Below are 14,446 nucleotides of genomic sequence, written 5' to 3' on the forward strand. Positions count from 1 at the left end.
CTCTTGCATTGCAAGAGTTTCTTTACCACTGAGCCACCATGGAAGGATACAAAGCTGAGAGGAGTATTAATCTTCTTTAAAGAATATTTTAAACAAACTTATGCATGCACTGCTTACCAATACAACGTGGGATTGACTGCCATCTCCCATCCTTGCACACAATTTCTTCTGCATCTTGAATTAAATAATTTTCTTTACATAGAATTGATATTTTTTCTCCATCCTGATATTTCACTGTAGTTGTCATACCTCGAGCATTGGGAATCTGAGGTGGAGGTGGGCATGTTTGTATTTGTGCTTCTGAAAATATTAAATTTAGATTTCTTGATTAAAAAGCATAAGTTCAAATATTAAAGGAAAATTTTTCAATAAACAGAAAGCTCTAATGTTATATCATAAATGATCAAATAATATGATACTCTGTAATTATACTCTTAAACTTGTTTAGCACTTCAGTATATCACATTTGGTTCATTGTCTCATGGTCTTAGTTTCTTCCTTTTATTCTTCCTGTGCTCAATCTTGCGTGATTTACGTAAAACGGATTTTATGTTTTTTCTAACCTTTAGGATGCCCCAATTGAATTGCTCACTCAGTTATAGGTACTGAGGAAAAACTGTTATCAGGGTCGTTGTTGGGTTTTTTGTTCTTTTTTTTTTAAAGCAGGTATTCATGATCAGATATTCTGGAATTGGATTGAAGCCCTCACAAATTTTTCTATCATGGGAGTTGATTAGCCAGATGAGAAACTACATTTAGTTAATAACCTATTAATTTGATGCTGATTCTTGAACAAGGTAAGAGTTAGATATGTTCACTGGGATTTAGAGTGTATTGTTTACAGTTCAGTACTCTCCTGGAGGTACAATTCACTAGTTTGCCTGCACTATTCAATGATATATACATAGATGAATGAACCTTCTTTAATGGATTAGCAAGCCTGGCTTTTTCTATGTGACCAGAGGGTATAAAAGATCCCTCTGTAAACTGTGTCTGAGTCCATCAAATGGAGATACCTCAAATATCCAATTCATAATCTGAAGACAAAGCCTGTTCTGCTCAACTGAGGGAAGACTGTGTGAATACACCTGTAAGAATTTGGAGCCCTCTATGACTCCTTGGTTTTGCTTTCTCCTGTCATACTTCATTTCTATTTCATTAGAAACACTATGCAAGTATAGGCTGGAAACTCATAAATCCTTTCAGGGATCCAACATTTTGTATTAAATTCAGGGAAATATTTGACTGAATACACTTTATTCATCATTAGTAATATCATCAGATTTTCTATGCTGATCTAAGTCAACAGGAGTATTTTTTGTGCTGTGTTGTGCTTAATCACTCAGTTATGTCAGACTCTTTGTGACCCCATGGACTACAATCTGCCAGGCTCCTCTGTCCATAAGGATTCTGGATTCTCCAGGCAAGAATACTTGAGTGGGTTGCCTTGCCCTCCTCCAGTGGATCTTCCCAACACAGGACTTGAATCGAGGTCTCCTGCAACTCTGGTGGATTCTTCACCATCAGAGCCACCAGGAAAGACTTGGAATATTTTATGTTTCAACAAAAATATTTCTCTTATTTCTGTTTTAACTATTTTGACATTTTTATCAATGTATTTTCAAGAATTTATTTTCTTTTATGTCTGATGTTTAAATATTTTTGTCCTAATAATTTTAATTTGTTAAAAGTCTTACAAAAGTTAGTCTATACACTACATTTCCCCATAAACTGAATATTTTGCAAATCAGCTATTTATACTTCTTAGCTTATTATAAAAATTGACATTTTACTTTTAGGTTTTTTTTTCCTTCTGTGCTCTTTGGATGTATGTTCTTTTCTAGATTCTAGATTGTACTACCTATTACTTAAGTCCCTTTATTTTGTAAAGCAAGTTTTAATCTATACATATCTTTGTTTTTTTTGCTGTATACCATAGATTTCAAAATATACAGTTTTCATTTTACTTAATTTAACATATTTTCTGTCAGTAAATCATAGAAAAAATTTTTTTAATTTTCAAGTTTTGTGATATGGGTGAATAAGTTGTTTAGCTAGCTTTCTTTTAATTTACATTGCTTTTAATTTATAGAGAATAATTTGAGGAAATATTATATGCAATTGATTAGGAATTCTTTTATCACATGAAAATAATCAGGTGTTTTAAATTAATTATCTATATTTCAATAAATTAATGTGGACTTCCCAAGAAGGGATATTATGAAAACTATGAAGACCTATTTTATAAATATTAAAAAGGTAATTCACAAGGACTACACCATTATAAATATATAATGTATCTAAGAATATATCAGAATACATGAAGCAAAGATGGGCAGAACTGAAAGAAGAAATAGACAAATCCACATCCCTTTTTAGCAATTCTGAGAGCCTTCCTACTCTGATGGATAAAACAACTAGAAAAAGCTATTTTAAGACATAGGTACATTTTAGAACACTATCAACAATGTTAACCTGATCTAGAAACTAGAATTCACATATACTTTATAAGAAATGGAAACATCACAAAGATAGACAATATGCTGCACAACAAAGAATAAAATTCAAAATATTAAAAATTTACAGAGTGTGTTCTATGACAAGGGAATTAGATTAGAAATCAATAAGAATAAATTATCTATGTAATCAATGACGATAATCTTCAAATTGTGTACAGTAAATATAGGCAGCTCTCTAGATAAAAATCATACCACAGTATTACTGTTAATGGAGAATGAATTATTTAGAAAACCATAAACATGTGAGAATTAAACAAAACATTTCTAAAGAACTGTTACATCAAAGAAGCCACTAGGAAGATTAGAACATATTTCACATACAGTTAATTGAAAATAAAATTGATATATATTTATAAATTTTTGAGGCACAGGTAAAGCAATGCTTAGAAGTGAACAAAGGTAGTTTTACACAGGTAAAGCAATACTTAGAAGTAAAAAAAGGTAGTTTTACAGGCTTAGATTTAAAAAGCAGGATGGTTTGAATCAATGTTTTCATTTTTTATCTTAAAAAATGAGAGTAAAATTACAATGAAGCGATCAGAAAAAAGGAAAATTAAGTCCACAAGAGAGAAAATTGAGAAAGATTAATAGAAAACAGAAAACAGAAAATTAAGAAAGTTAAAAATCATGAATATTAACAAGGTAAAAATTAGACAAGAGAGGAAATGGAAGAAGCTGAGTGTGTTTAAAATGTTAATTTGAAAATGATAATGTTGAAAAACAAAACTTTATTCACAAAATAAAGGAGGGAACAACTCTCAATACCAAAAATGAAAGAGGTGATATTACCAAATATACTATAGGATTAGAAGAAAAATAGAATGTTAAGTGACTATTAGAAATGATTTTTCATCAATCAATTTCATAAGTTAGGTAAAATAGAGATATTTCTTGAAAAATGCAACTTTCACACAGTGATAAGACAATGTAGAAAATGTGAATAGCATACTCCCTATTAAAGAAACTGAATTCTTCAAGGGAATTTTTCAAAGAAACAAACTGCATATCAGATCTCACGTGTGCTCAGTCATGTCCAACTCTCTGCAACCCTATGGACTGCAGCCTGCCAGGCTTCTCTGTCCATGGGATTCTCCAGGCAAGAATACTGGAGTGGGTAGCCATTCCCTTCTCCAGGGAATCTTCCCTACTCAGGGACTGAACCCGGGTCTCCTGAATTGCAGGCAGATTCTTTACCATCTGAGCCCCCAGGGGAGCCTATTTGTATGTCTGGAAAAATTGAAGCAGAAATAGAGACATATCATGTTTATGAATTCAAAATTCAATATGGTAAAGAAGCCAATTGTCCAAAATTCATTTCTCATTACAAAGTCATCCTGTTCGATATACAACCCAATATTTTATCAAAATTTGTAAGTTTCCCCTGAAATTTCTATGTTCAAAACCAAAATAACTAAAGGGAATTTGAGTGAGAAGAACATACTTGGAGACTATTATGAGACTTTCAGCCTGCTAAAAAGCTAGTTACAAAGGTAATTTGGCAGCAATGAAGATAGTTAAATGACTAAATAGAAAGTTCAGAAATAAATCAACACTTTCATATTTAACTGATTTTTCACTTCAATGGCTTTTCCACGCATATTCTTAAAATAATTGACAATCCACCCATAAAAAATCAACTTGTACTTTATGCAATCCTCAAATGTTAACGAGACAGATAACATACTTAAAAATACTCACATAAAATTATAGTTTCTAGAAGAAACTGTAGAACATATGTACTTCACTACCTGTAGATGTTACTTGTTTCCTTAAAGATGCAGTTGTGTAGCAAGCTCTTTTAATTTTTTATTTGCTACTAATTTAGAATAATTTATAAACATGAATTCCTTGAAATATATTGGGAATTCCTTCATCATATGAAATAATAAATTGTTTTAATTTAACTATATTTAATAAGCTAATACAGACTTCCAGACAAGGTGCATGACAAAAATTAAGAAATACTTTATAATTATAAAAATGTTAATTCACAAGGACCAAGCAATCATAAATATATAATGATTAATATACAATGCTGTGCTTAGCCACTCGGTCACGTCCCACTCTTTGTGATGCCATGGTCTGCAACCTGCCAGGCTCCTTTGATCTTGGGGCTTCTCCAGGCAAGAATACAGGAGTGGGTTGCCTCCATGGGATCTTCACAATACAGGGATTGAACCCAGGTCCCCCCCTCCCCACCCCCAGCACTGCAAGCAGATTGTAGACTGATCTACCAGGGAAACTCAAGAATCCTGGAGTGTGCAGCCTCTCTTCTCTAGGGGATATTCCTGATCTAGAAATTGAACTGGGGTCTCCTGCATGGCAGGCGGATTCTTTACCAGCTCAACTAGCAAGGAAGCCCATAATATACAATGTACACTATGTATCGGCATGGCAGTTATTTAGAAGCTTGTTGTTTAATCTCTAAATAGTTATGCTTTTCTAAATAATTTATTTTCCATCAATACAGCTTTATTGTTGTATGATTTTTATATTAGGATCTTTATAAAAGGATGAATCATGAGGTTGAATATTAGACAGTAGATCTGGTTTTCTATTGATTTGAAGCTTTTTTCTAGATACTCTAGGCTTGTAGAAATTGGTAAACATATTGAGGATAGGGAGTCAAGATGTCATAGAGTCAGAGAAGAGAAACAGATATTAAAAGTGGAAAATTGAAATGAACCTATTCAACTGGAATTCATCATGTAAACATGACTCAAGACTTTTCAAGATAGTTAAACAAATAGATAAATTGATGACCAGATAGATAAATAAATATATATATAAATAGATATATAGATTGATATGTATAGATATGCCAATAAATGCATAACAGTTAAGCATAAGCATAAGTACATTTATGTGTAATACACAAAATCAAAAACAATGGCTTTCCCATAGAAATGAGCACACCTACCGCCCAGATGTTAATTTAAAGTCACAAAGTCTCTGAGTGGTTTGTCACATAGCTGACTAAGGCACATTATACAATTAATATTTAGACACAGTATTTTGATTAACTTCTAAATTACCTTGCAGATGGAAAATATTTGGAATGATAAATAGCTAAATTTCCTTGAAGGAGACAAAGATACTACTTTTACAAGTTAGAGAGATATAGAATACATTTTTTAGAACATTATAGACAAGAGATTACCTTCTTTGCAGTCTACTTTAGGATCCCATTCTCCATTTATACAGATTGAGTGTTTCTGTTCTGATTTTCCTCGACATTGGTAACTTTTGTTGGTGTTATGGTCATATTCAATCGTATGTGCTGGTTTTCCCTCAGGTGGAAATAATGTTGACCCTTTACACTTCTTAAGTTCATCTGTTGCTATAAAATGAAAACATTTCCTTGAAAAGACTAATTCTAAAGAACCAATTAGCTAAGTATGGCAAAACCAAACAATATTGTAAAGTAAAAAACAAATAAATAATTTTTAAAAATAGCTATGGAGTGAATAAAATAATGATGTTAGAATTTATGCTTACAAATTCCACCAGCCAAGTTCTTGCTGATCAAATTGCATGAGATGAAAAATTATACATGAGCCTGAGTCTTGCGTCCAGCTTTTGAAATTTCAGAAAAAATACCCATCCTAAAGATTTCTGCCTTTTTGACTAGAAAACTTTTTGATGATCTACATAGCGAATAGTTATCACATGAATAACTTTGGTCCCAAACTTGACATCTGTGCAAATGTTCATATAATTTGCTTGTTGACCTTAAGCATCTCCGCATTATTTTTAATTCACAATCTTAAAACAATAAAATAAAAACAATTTTCTGTCGACAAAGCATACCAAATTGCTACTCTATAAATGTTTTTTCAAGAAATGTAATGAAACATAATAAGAAAACAACATCCAAGGTGTTTTGTAAGAATCTTAACTTCTAAGCAAATCTTTTATCTGACACCAAAAATAAACACTTGAAATAAGAAGATGGGTACTTAAAAGTTACAACCTATCTTGTATATATACTTAGAGTCTTTGAGCCACTATGTTATGTATCAGATCATTATAATGCAATATAAAGCCATGATAACAATTTTTCCTAGCTCCAGGATAAGTTAAATATGGACTAAAAATGCTTTATATATATATATATATATATATATATATATACACACACATATATATACACACACACATATATATAGACACACATATATAGAGACACACACATATATATATATATATATATATATATATACACACACCTATTTCATAAATTTAGTGCAGGTGGAAGTTCTTTTTGAATTTGAAAAAATACCCATATAGGTCATTGGCAGTATATGTTAATGATTTGTTAATGATAAAGGTTAAATGAAATGAATAAAATAAGGAAAGTCAAGTAGGTAGTCAAAGAAAAGAGATGATTTCAAAATGAAACTCTGAAAAATAAAATAACAAACTGAATTGAAAACACACTAGAGGCTTGAGAATTAGCCTGTTTTTAAGATTTGTTCAGGGTGTAGAGGGACATAAAACCAGAAGTATTCTTCAAGGAATGGTGGCCAAAGGAAGATGTATACTCAAAAGGAGAAATAGTGGCTGTGGACCTCATCCTGTGATGGACTGGTTTCTGGAAAGAAAGCAGACTTATTTTATTAGGAGAAAACAAGCATAGTAGGAAGAAAGACAAGCTAGATTAGACAGAGTTACAAAATAAACCTTGAGAGAAGAAAACTGGAATAAGGTCTATTATAGCAAAGGGGGACTATAGTAAACTGAATACAGGTAGAGGATTAATCTTTGCAAGGAAAACTCTGAGGTCAGAAGAGTAATAAGAAGCAAACATTTTGGCATTAGGTAGAATGAAAAGTCAAATGAGGTGAGGTCATTTGAGGAGATAGAAGAGGGCAAAGATGAGGTTTGGTCTTGAAGAACTGGCAATACCTAGGACAGGAATGTGTTCATGAAAATGCAGGGATTAATAAGCAAAAAAATTACTATGTAACTAAATAAACTCCTACTGAATGTCTCCCATTTGTCAACTGGTCTTTTGAGTATGGGTCTTTCGACATACTGTTGGCAAAGAAAACAGTCAGTCCCTGCCCTCACTCAGGGCCCTAGCCTAAGTCCTACCTTCTTCTTGGAATAATTAATGACTAGAAATATAATGAGTTAATAGGCCTGGGCGTCCAGGGCTCTCTTTGAATGCAGAGCCCAGGAAAAAGTCTATTCCAAGAGAAAAAATGAAAGAAGGCAGCTAACATTGATTCTCCTGTCAGTCATCAAAGACCTGGTCATCCAAAACTCAGTATGAGTCTCTTACAGGGAAATGTGTCAGGGCAGGTTCCTGGGCCCACCCCAAGCGCCTCCCATGACAGAGTTACCTACTAATAGGGAGGGCTTGAGCCCACCCTCCCCAGCACAGTAACTTCTCTTTGCAGAATTTGAAACAGATAGAGAAATATTCATGGTTAGAAGCTTGACAGAGGCAAGACTCCTACACAAATGTATCAAATGGGTGTTTTCCTCCTCAACTATAATTCCTGATTTCAAATGTTCTAAAAGAAAGAGTATCATATAAAAGCAAAAATGGCATTTCTGCAATGATAGTTGTATTTTCCTGGTAACTAGTTCAGTTCGGTTCAGTTTAGTCGCTCAGTGTGTCTGACTCTTTGCGACCCCATGAATCGCAGCACGCCAGGCCTCCCTGTCCATCACCAACTCCTGGAGTTCACTCAGACTCACGTGTAAGAGAAACCCAAGTAAGATGGTAGGTGTTGCAAGAGGGCAGACACACTGGAACCATAATCACAGAAAACTAGTCAATCTAATCACACTAGGACCATAGCCTTGTCTAACTCAATGAAACTAAGCCATGCCCGTAGGGCCACCCAAGATGGGGGGATCATGGTGGAGAGGTCTGACACAATGTGGTCCACTGGAGAAGGGAATGGCAAACCACTTCAGTATTCTTGCCTCGAGAACCCCATGAACAGTATGAAAAGCCAAAATGATAGGATACTGAAAGAGGAACTCCCCAGGCCACTAGGTGCCCAATATGCTACTGGAGATCAGTGGAGAAATAACTCCAGAAAGAATGAAGGGATGGAACCAAAGCAAAAACAATACCCAGCTGTGGATATGACTGGTGATAGAAGGAAGGTCTGATGCTGTAAAGAGCAATATTGCATAGGAAACTGGAATGTCAGGTCCATGAATCAAGGCAAATTGGAAGTGGTCAAACAAGAGATGGCAAGGGTGAACGTCAACATTCTAGGAATCAGCCAACTAAATGGACTGGAATGGGTGAATTTAATTCAGATGACCATTATATCTACTGCTGCGGGCAGGAATCCCTCAGAAGAAATGGAGTAGCCATCATGGTCAACAAAAGAGTCTGAAATGCAGGACTTGGATGGAATCTCAAAAACGACAGAATGATCTCTGTTTGTTTCCAAGGCAAACCATTCAATATCACAGTAATCCAAGTCTATGCCCCAACCAGTAACGCTGAAGAAGCTGAAGTTGAACGGTTCTATGAAGACCTACATACCCAAAAACTAATACCCATAAAATGTCCTTTTCATTGTAGGGGACTGGAATGCAAAAGTAGGAAGTCAAGAAACACCTGAAGTAACAGGCAAATTTGGCCTTGGAATACGGAATGAAGTAGGGCAAAGACTAATAGAGTTTTGCCAAGAAAATGCACTGGTCATAGCAAACACCCTCTTCCAACAACATAAGAGAAGACTCTACACATGGACATCACCAGATAGTCAACACCAAAATCAGATTGATTATATTCTTTGCAGCCAAAGATGGAGAAGCTCTATACAGTCAACAAAAACAAGACCAGGAGCTGACTGTGGCTCAGATCATGACCTCCTTATTGCCAAATTCAGACTTAAATTGAAGAAAGTAGGGAAAACCGCTAGACCATTCAGGTATGACCTAAACCAAATCCCTTATGATTATACAGTGGAAGTGAGAAATAGATTTAAGGGACTAGATCTGATAGATACAGTGCCTGATGAACTATGGACTGAAGTTTGTGACATTGTATAGGAGACAGGGATCAACACCATCCCCATGGAAAAGAAATGCAAGAAAGCAAAATGGCTGTCTGAGGAAGGCTTACAAATAGCTGTGAAAAGAAGAGAAGCAAAGGAGAAAGGGAAAGATACAAGCATCTGAATGCAGAGTTCCAAAGAATAGCAAGAAGAGATAAGAAAGCCTTCCTCAGTGATCAATGCAAAGAAATAGAGGAAAACAATAGAATGCGAAAGACTAGAGATCTCTTCAAGAAAATTAGAGACACAAAGGGAACATTTCATGCAAAGATGGGCTCAATAAAGGACAGAAATGTTAACTAGTACTCCCATTTTAATCACATGAGTATCTATCAATAAGATTTAGTTTCACACTTGTCAAGATAAACAATGTTAATATCAGGACAGAAAGATGCATAAAATTCTATTGCTAGTTTATATTTTTCCTCTTTAGACACATATTGGACTATAAAAATCAACTGTTTGGGATCATTATAATTTAAGATCTGACATTTTTCAAGGATAACTCTAAATTTCAACAGAATTGCTGCAAATACTAAAGGTCAATTTGAGATGTATATTCTGACCAATGCACTGAGGAGGCTGGGTCCACTCTCCACTAATACACGTGATAAATCTGGGTCCAATCATTGTAAATGCTTCTCTGCAACTGAACTCTACCGAGTCTCCATGGTGATAGGGAGGGACAGAAGGCTTGATATCACCGTGATCAAGGTCAGGTATATCTCCACAGGTACGCTCCTCCTCTGAAAATCCACAAAAATATGTTCGTCTTTAAAATATTATTTAAATGTGTATATGAATACAAAATAAGAGTAATGATTTACCTTTAAATATTACTACTTTTAATACATTACCAATACACACAGGTAAAGCTGTCCATCTTCCATCAACACACTGAATTTTATGAGAACCCTTCATCAGAAATCTGGGGTTGCAAGCATATTCCACGACCTCATTGTGTGCATATTCTTCTTTGTGCATTTCTTTCCCTTTCCCATTGAGAAGTTGAGGAGGTGGAGCACACGATTTTACTTTCCTTACTGTAGAAATATTGCATAAATTATGGTTACATTGTGTCTTATAACTGAAAAATTCAGCTAATGCAGAAGTTTATTTCTCTAAATGATCTTTTATTTGTTATATAATTTACTTTAGCATTCTTAAACAATGAAAAAAGAATAGTGTTTACTGATTTTGTTACTCATCTTAAACTAGCATATTGAAGTTATGTATGCTCAGAAAGCATGTTCATTATCCAGACATGCTAAATAAATATGCAAACCAGTTACTCAATCTGGGTGTACGAATTATAGCAATACTTTTATTCCACAGAAATACTGTATGAAAACTTTTTGAAAAAAATATCATTTGAGAGAAGCATTTGAACAGTTTAACTTTGATTCATATGATTTGATACATGTGACTGTATTGACTTTAAGTTACTTGAAAACTCTTTAGACATACTTGAGGACATTAGATGCAAAGCCCACAGTATATAAACTCTCCAATATTAATGGTGGAATTGCAGGAAAAAGGAAAACTAACAAGAAATCCTGCCAGTGTCAGGTTCCTCATGCATTTCTGTGGATTCTCCACCACATATTTCAAGAACCACCCAGAGGTTAATTTCTTAAAGAAGGAAAACTGAGGTATCTACTACCCAGAACATGTCCTCGGTGAGTATGCTTCTGCTAAGTCGCTTCAGTCGTGTCCGACTCTGTGCGACCCCATAGACAGCAGCCCACCAGGCTTCTCTGTCCCCAGGATTATCCAGGCAAGAATACTGGAGTAGGTTGCCATTTCCTTCTCCACCTTGGTGGGTATATCTCTGCCTTAATGCATTAGACTATAGATGCACTGAAAGTGGACAGAAAATTAAGGGAGGGAAATAAAAAGGTTGATATCTGAAATCCCAACTCTTGCTCCAACAACTGTCAGATAAATATTTACCTTTACACGCTGGAAGTCTAGGGGACCATCCAAAGTGGTAGCACTGAACTGAATCTGCTCCAACCATAATACGGCCTTGACTGCAGGAAAATTTCAGCACATCCCCAACTTTAAATGTGTCTTTCCTGGGATAAGCATTTAAGTATGTATCCATTTGGGGAATACTGCATTCTCTTTCTATCGAAATAATTGAGTGAGAATATTTAACCATTGCAAAATAGATATTTGTGTCACATAAAATGAGGTGCTGGGTACTGCATACACAGAGGACATACATTAGTGCACATTTATGTTCTTCCTTGAAAAACATTACATGTTAGGTTTTATACACCTCTGCACTCATCTGGGACTTTTGAGAAATATTAAGGTATTGAGCAGCAACATATATGTCCTGATAATTTATTTGTAAAGTCAACTTGTTAATACTGGATCTGATTTTATCACTGACATTTATAAAATACAATGCTACTTTTTTGGTCTCAAAATGTATAAATATTCTCTCAGAATAAAAGTAAAAGACAATTTTAAAATTGAATACAAATGAAAAAATGGTATCATATAAAATATAACTGGGAAATTAGAACACACAAGAGAGACATTTCTCTTGTATTTGAGTTACAGGTACATTAAAAATCACTTAATTTTATCTACAAGTGTAGAAATCAAACCGAAACATGAAACAAACTGAGTAAACATGTTCAAGGTCACACAGGCATATTTTAGGTGTCTTGATTATGTATATGACAACACAAACATCTAATCTTATTGTACCTATAAATGATCTTAACTATTAATATATGCTTAATTATTGATTCATTTTAAAAATTATAAATTTATCACTGAAAATGTGTAAAATCTATGAAATTTGTGACATTGCTGTGTGTGGCTTAGTCGTCCAGTTGTGTCTGACCCTTTGTGACCCCATGGAGTATAGCTGGTCAGGCTCCTTTGTCCATGGAATTCTCCAGGCAAGAATACTGGAGTGGGTAGTCATTCCCTTTTCTAGGGGATCTTTTAACTCAGGGATCAAACCCAGGTCTCCCACATTGTAGGCAGATTCTTTACTATCTGAGCCACCAGGGATTGCTACATATTATAAAAAATTTCATTATTCTTTATTTGGAATCTTCCTATTGCTAAATCATTTATAAACTTCAAAATTAGAATTTAAGAATTAGAATCTCACCAAAAAGAAGGATCATACTATCTAAAATTCTTCAAACATTATCATAAAATTATATATAAGCTAACTAGTTTTAAAAGTAATGCCCCCTCCCCCCAAAATCAATAACTTTGTTTCTGCTTTTGTTTTAATGTTGAGTTTTGTAGCTTACATGAAAGGTTACTATTGATGAGAACCATTGGGATTCCTTTCCTAAAATTCTATTCCAAACTTCCACATAGCAATACTTCTAATGGTATGTGACTTTGTTTACATATTTTATGCTTATCTTATGTAAAATTCCTATTTTATCATACTGTGTTAAATACTGCTTTAACAACAACAAAAAGATCTTGGCGTTAGGCTGTTTTCCAACTGCTGTCTTCACATAGAGTGACTGTAAGAAAGCCATGATCATCTTAAAAGCCTTTCCCTTTACTTAGAATGGTTAGTAGCTCAGTCATGTCCATCTCTTTGTGATCCCCTGGACTGCAGCTCGCCAAAATTCCATGGAATTCTTCAGGCAAGAATACTGCAGAGGGTTGCCATTCCCTTCTCCAAGAGATCTTCCTGACCCACGGATTGAACCCAAGTCTCCTGCATCACAGGCAGATTCTTTACCATCTGATCTTTTTAAAATAAGCCAATTGCTTTGCTGTCTCAGCTGCTGCAAAGGCGTGTGTCTCTGCTGCTGAATGGTTTCCAGGCTTTCTTTGCATAGACGTCTTCCTACATAAACTTGACCCGCAGTCCCTCCTACTTTCTAAGCACTTGGATTCTTTTGTTCTTAGAATACACTTATTGGAACAATATAATAGAAATATTTTTACTTTTTGGTTCATTATTTGCCTTAATTCATCTTTTTTTTTTTTTTTTCCATACTGGCATGAAAGCTCTTGAAAGACATACCACCGTCCCCCACTGTATTCTTCACAATTACTCTTAGGCAACTTCTGGCACATATTAGGTGCTTGCTGACAGCCTGAAAGTGAAATTACCTGGGCTCTGGACACTGTTGAACAAGCCTGGCCCGTTCCTCTAACAAGCTTCCCCTGTGTGTCTATCTGAAATCTCTATCCTGAACCTCTTGTTCTCTGTCACAACCAAGCCTTTTCAGAGTTATGTCTGCATGCTGTATTGCATTTCTTACTAATAATTTATTTAGCAGATTCTAAGTAGGTTTTTCCCTGTCTACTCCATCTTAAACCGTCTCTCTCACAACTAATGTTGGCACCACATTTGTAGTCTTTTAACCTGGCTTATTAACTGAATTAGAAGTATTCATTAGTATAACTATTCTAATGTAATTAGTTTACAATTTCCTTGACTAAACTGTATGGCAGGCATTATGACAAGTGTATATGAATAATTTATTTTAATAACTAAAAGATCTTTTGAAATATTAGAATATTTGTAAATATTAAATCTTTTTACAGATTCAGAGGAGTGAACAAAGCTTCAAATAGGTTGTTGCCCTTAGATTCATACTTAGCAAATGGTGGAACTGGATATAGAACCATTTCAGGCTGATTCCATAGGAATTACTATTAAGCCAATTTATTATCCCTTATTCTTACATCATTTTCTTCTGTCCAATCTATGCAACATTCATTCTGACATGTTTTCTCCTAAATTCTCTGGGTCCTCCTTTCTTTCTGTCCACTTTGCCATCTATTCTTCTTCTGTCAGACACCTCAGTGTTGGAAGCTTCAGGACTCAGTCTTGAGCTTTCTTCTATTGTCATTCTACATTCTTTTCTAATCTGAGGTCATCATTTA

At 34.6% G+C, this 14,446-nt stretch overlaps 1 protein-coding gene across 3 annotated transcripts in view; it reads right to left on the minus strand.

Annotated features, from left to right (window-relative positions):
- Positions 1–14,446, minus strand: part of CFH (complement factor H) — a 121,028-nt gene that overhangs the window by 27,715 nt on the left and 78,867 nt on the right. For 2 of the 3 annotated variants that reach the window (XM_018060121.1, XM_018060120.1), the window contains exons 12-16: positions 11,507–11,683; positions 10,411–10,596; positions 10,120–10,299; positions 5,680–5,859; positions 118–300 (exon numbers count right to left, since the gene is read on the minus strand). The exons of the other annotated variant lie outside the window; for it this stretch is intronic. In XM_018060121.1, the coding sequence (XP_017915610.1) occupies positions 118–300; positions 5,680–5,859; positions 10,120–10,299; positions 10,411–10,596; positions 11,507–11,683 (906 nt within the window). The remainder of the gene's footprint in view (positions 1–117; positions 301–5,679; positions 5,860–10,119; positions 10,300–10,410; positions 10,597–11,506; positions 11,684–14,446) is intronic. 3 annotated transcript variants of the gene reach the window in all.

This window comes from Capra hircus, chromosome 16 (assembly GCF_001704415.2).
Source record: "Capra hircus breed San Clemente chromosome 16, ASM170441v1, whole genome shotgun sequence".
NCBI classification, from domain to species: Eukaryota; Metazoa; Chordata; class Mammalia; order Artiodactyla; family Bovidae; genus Capra; species Capra hircus.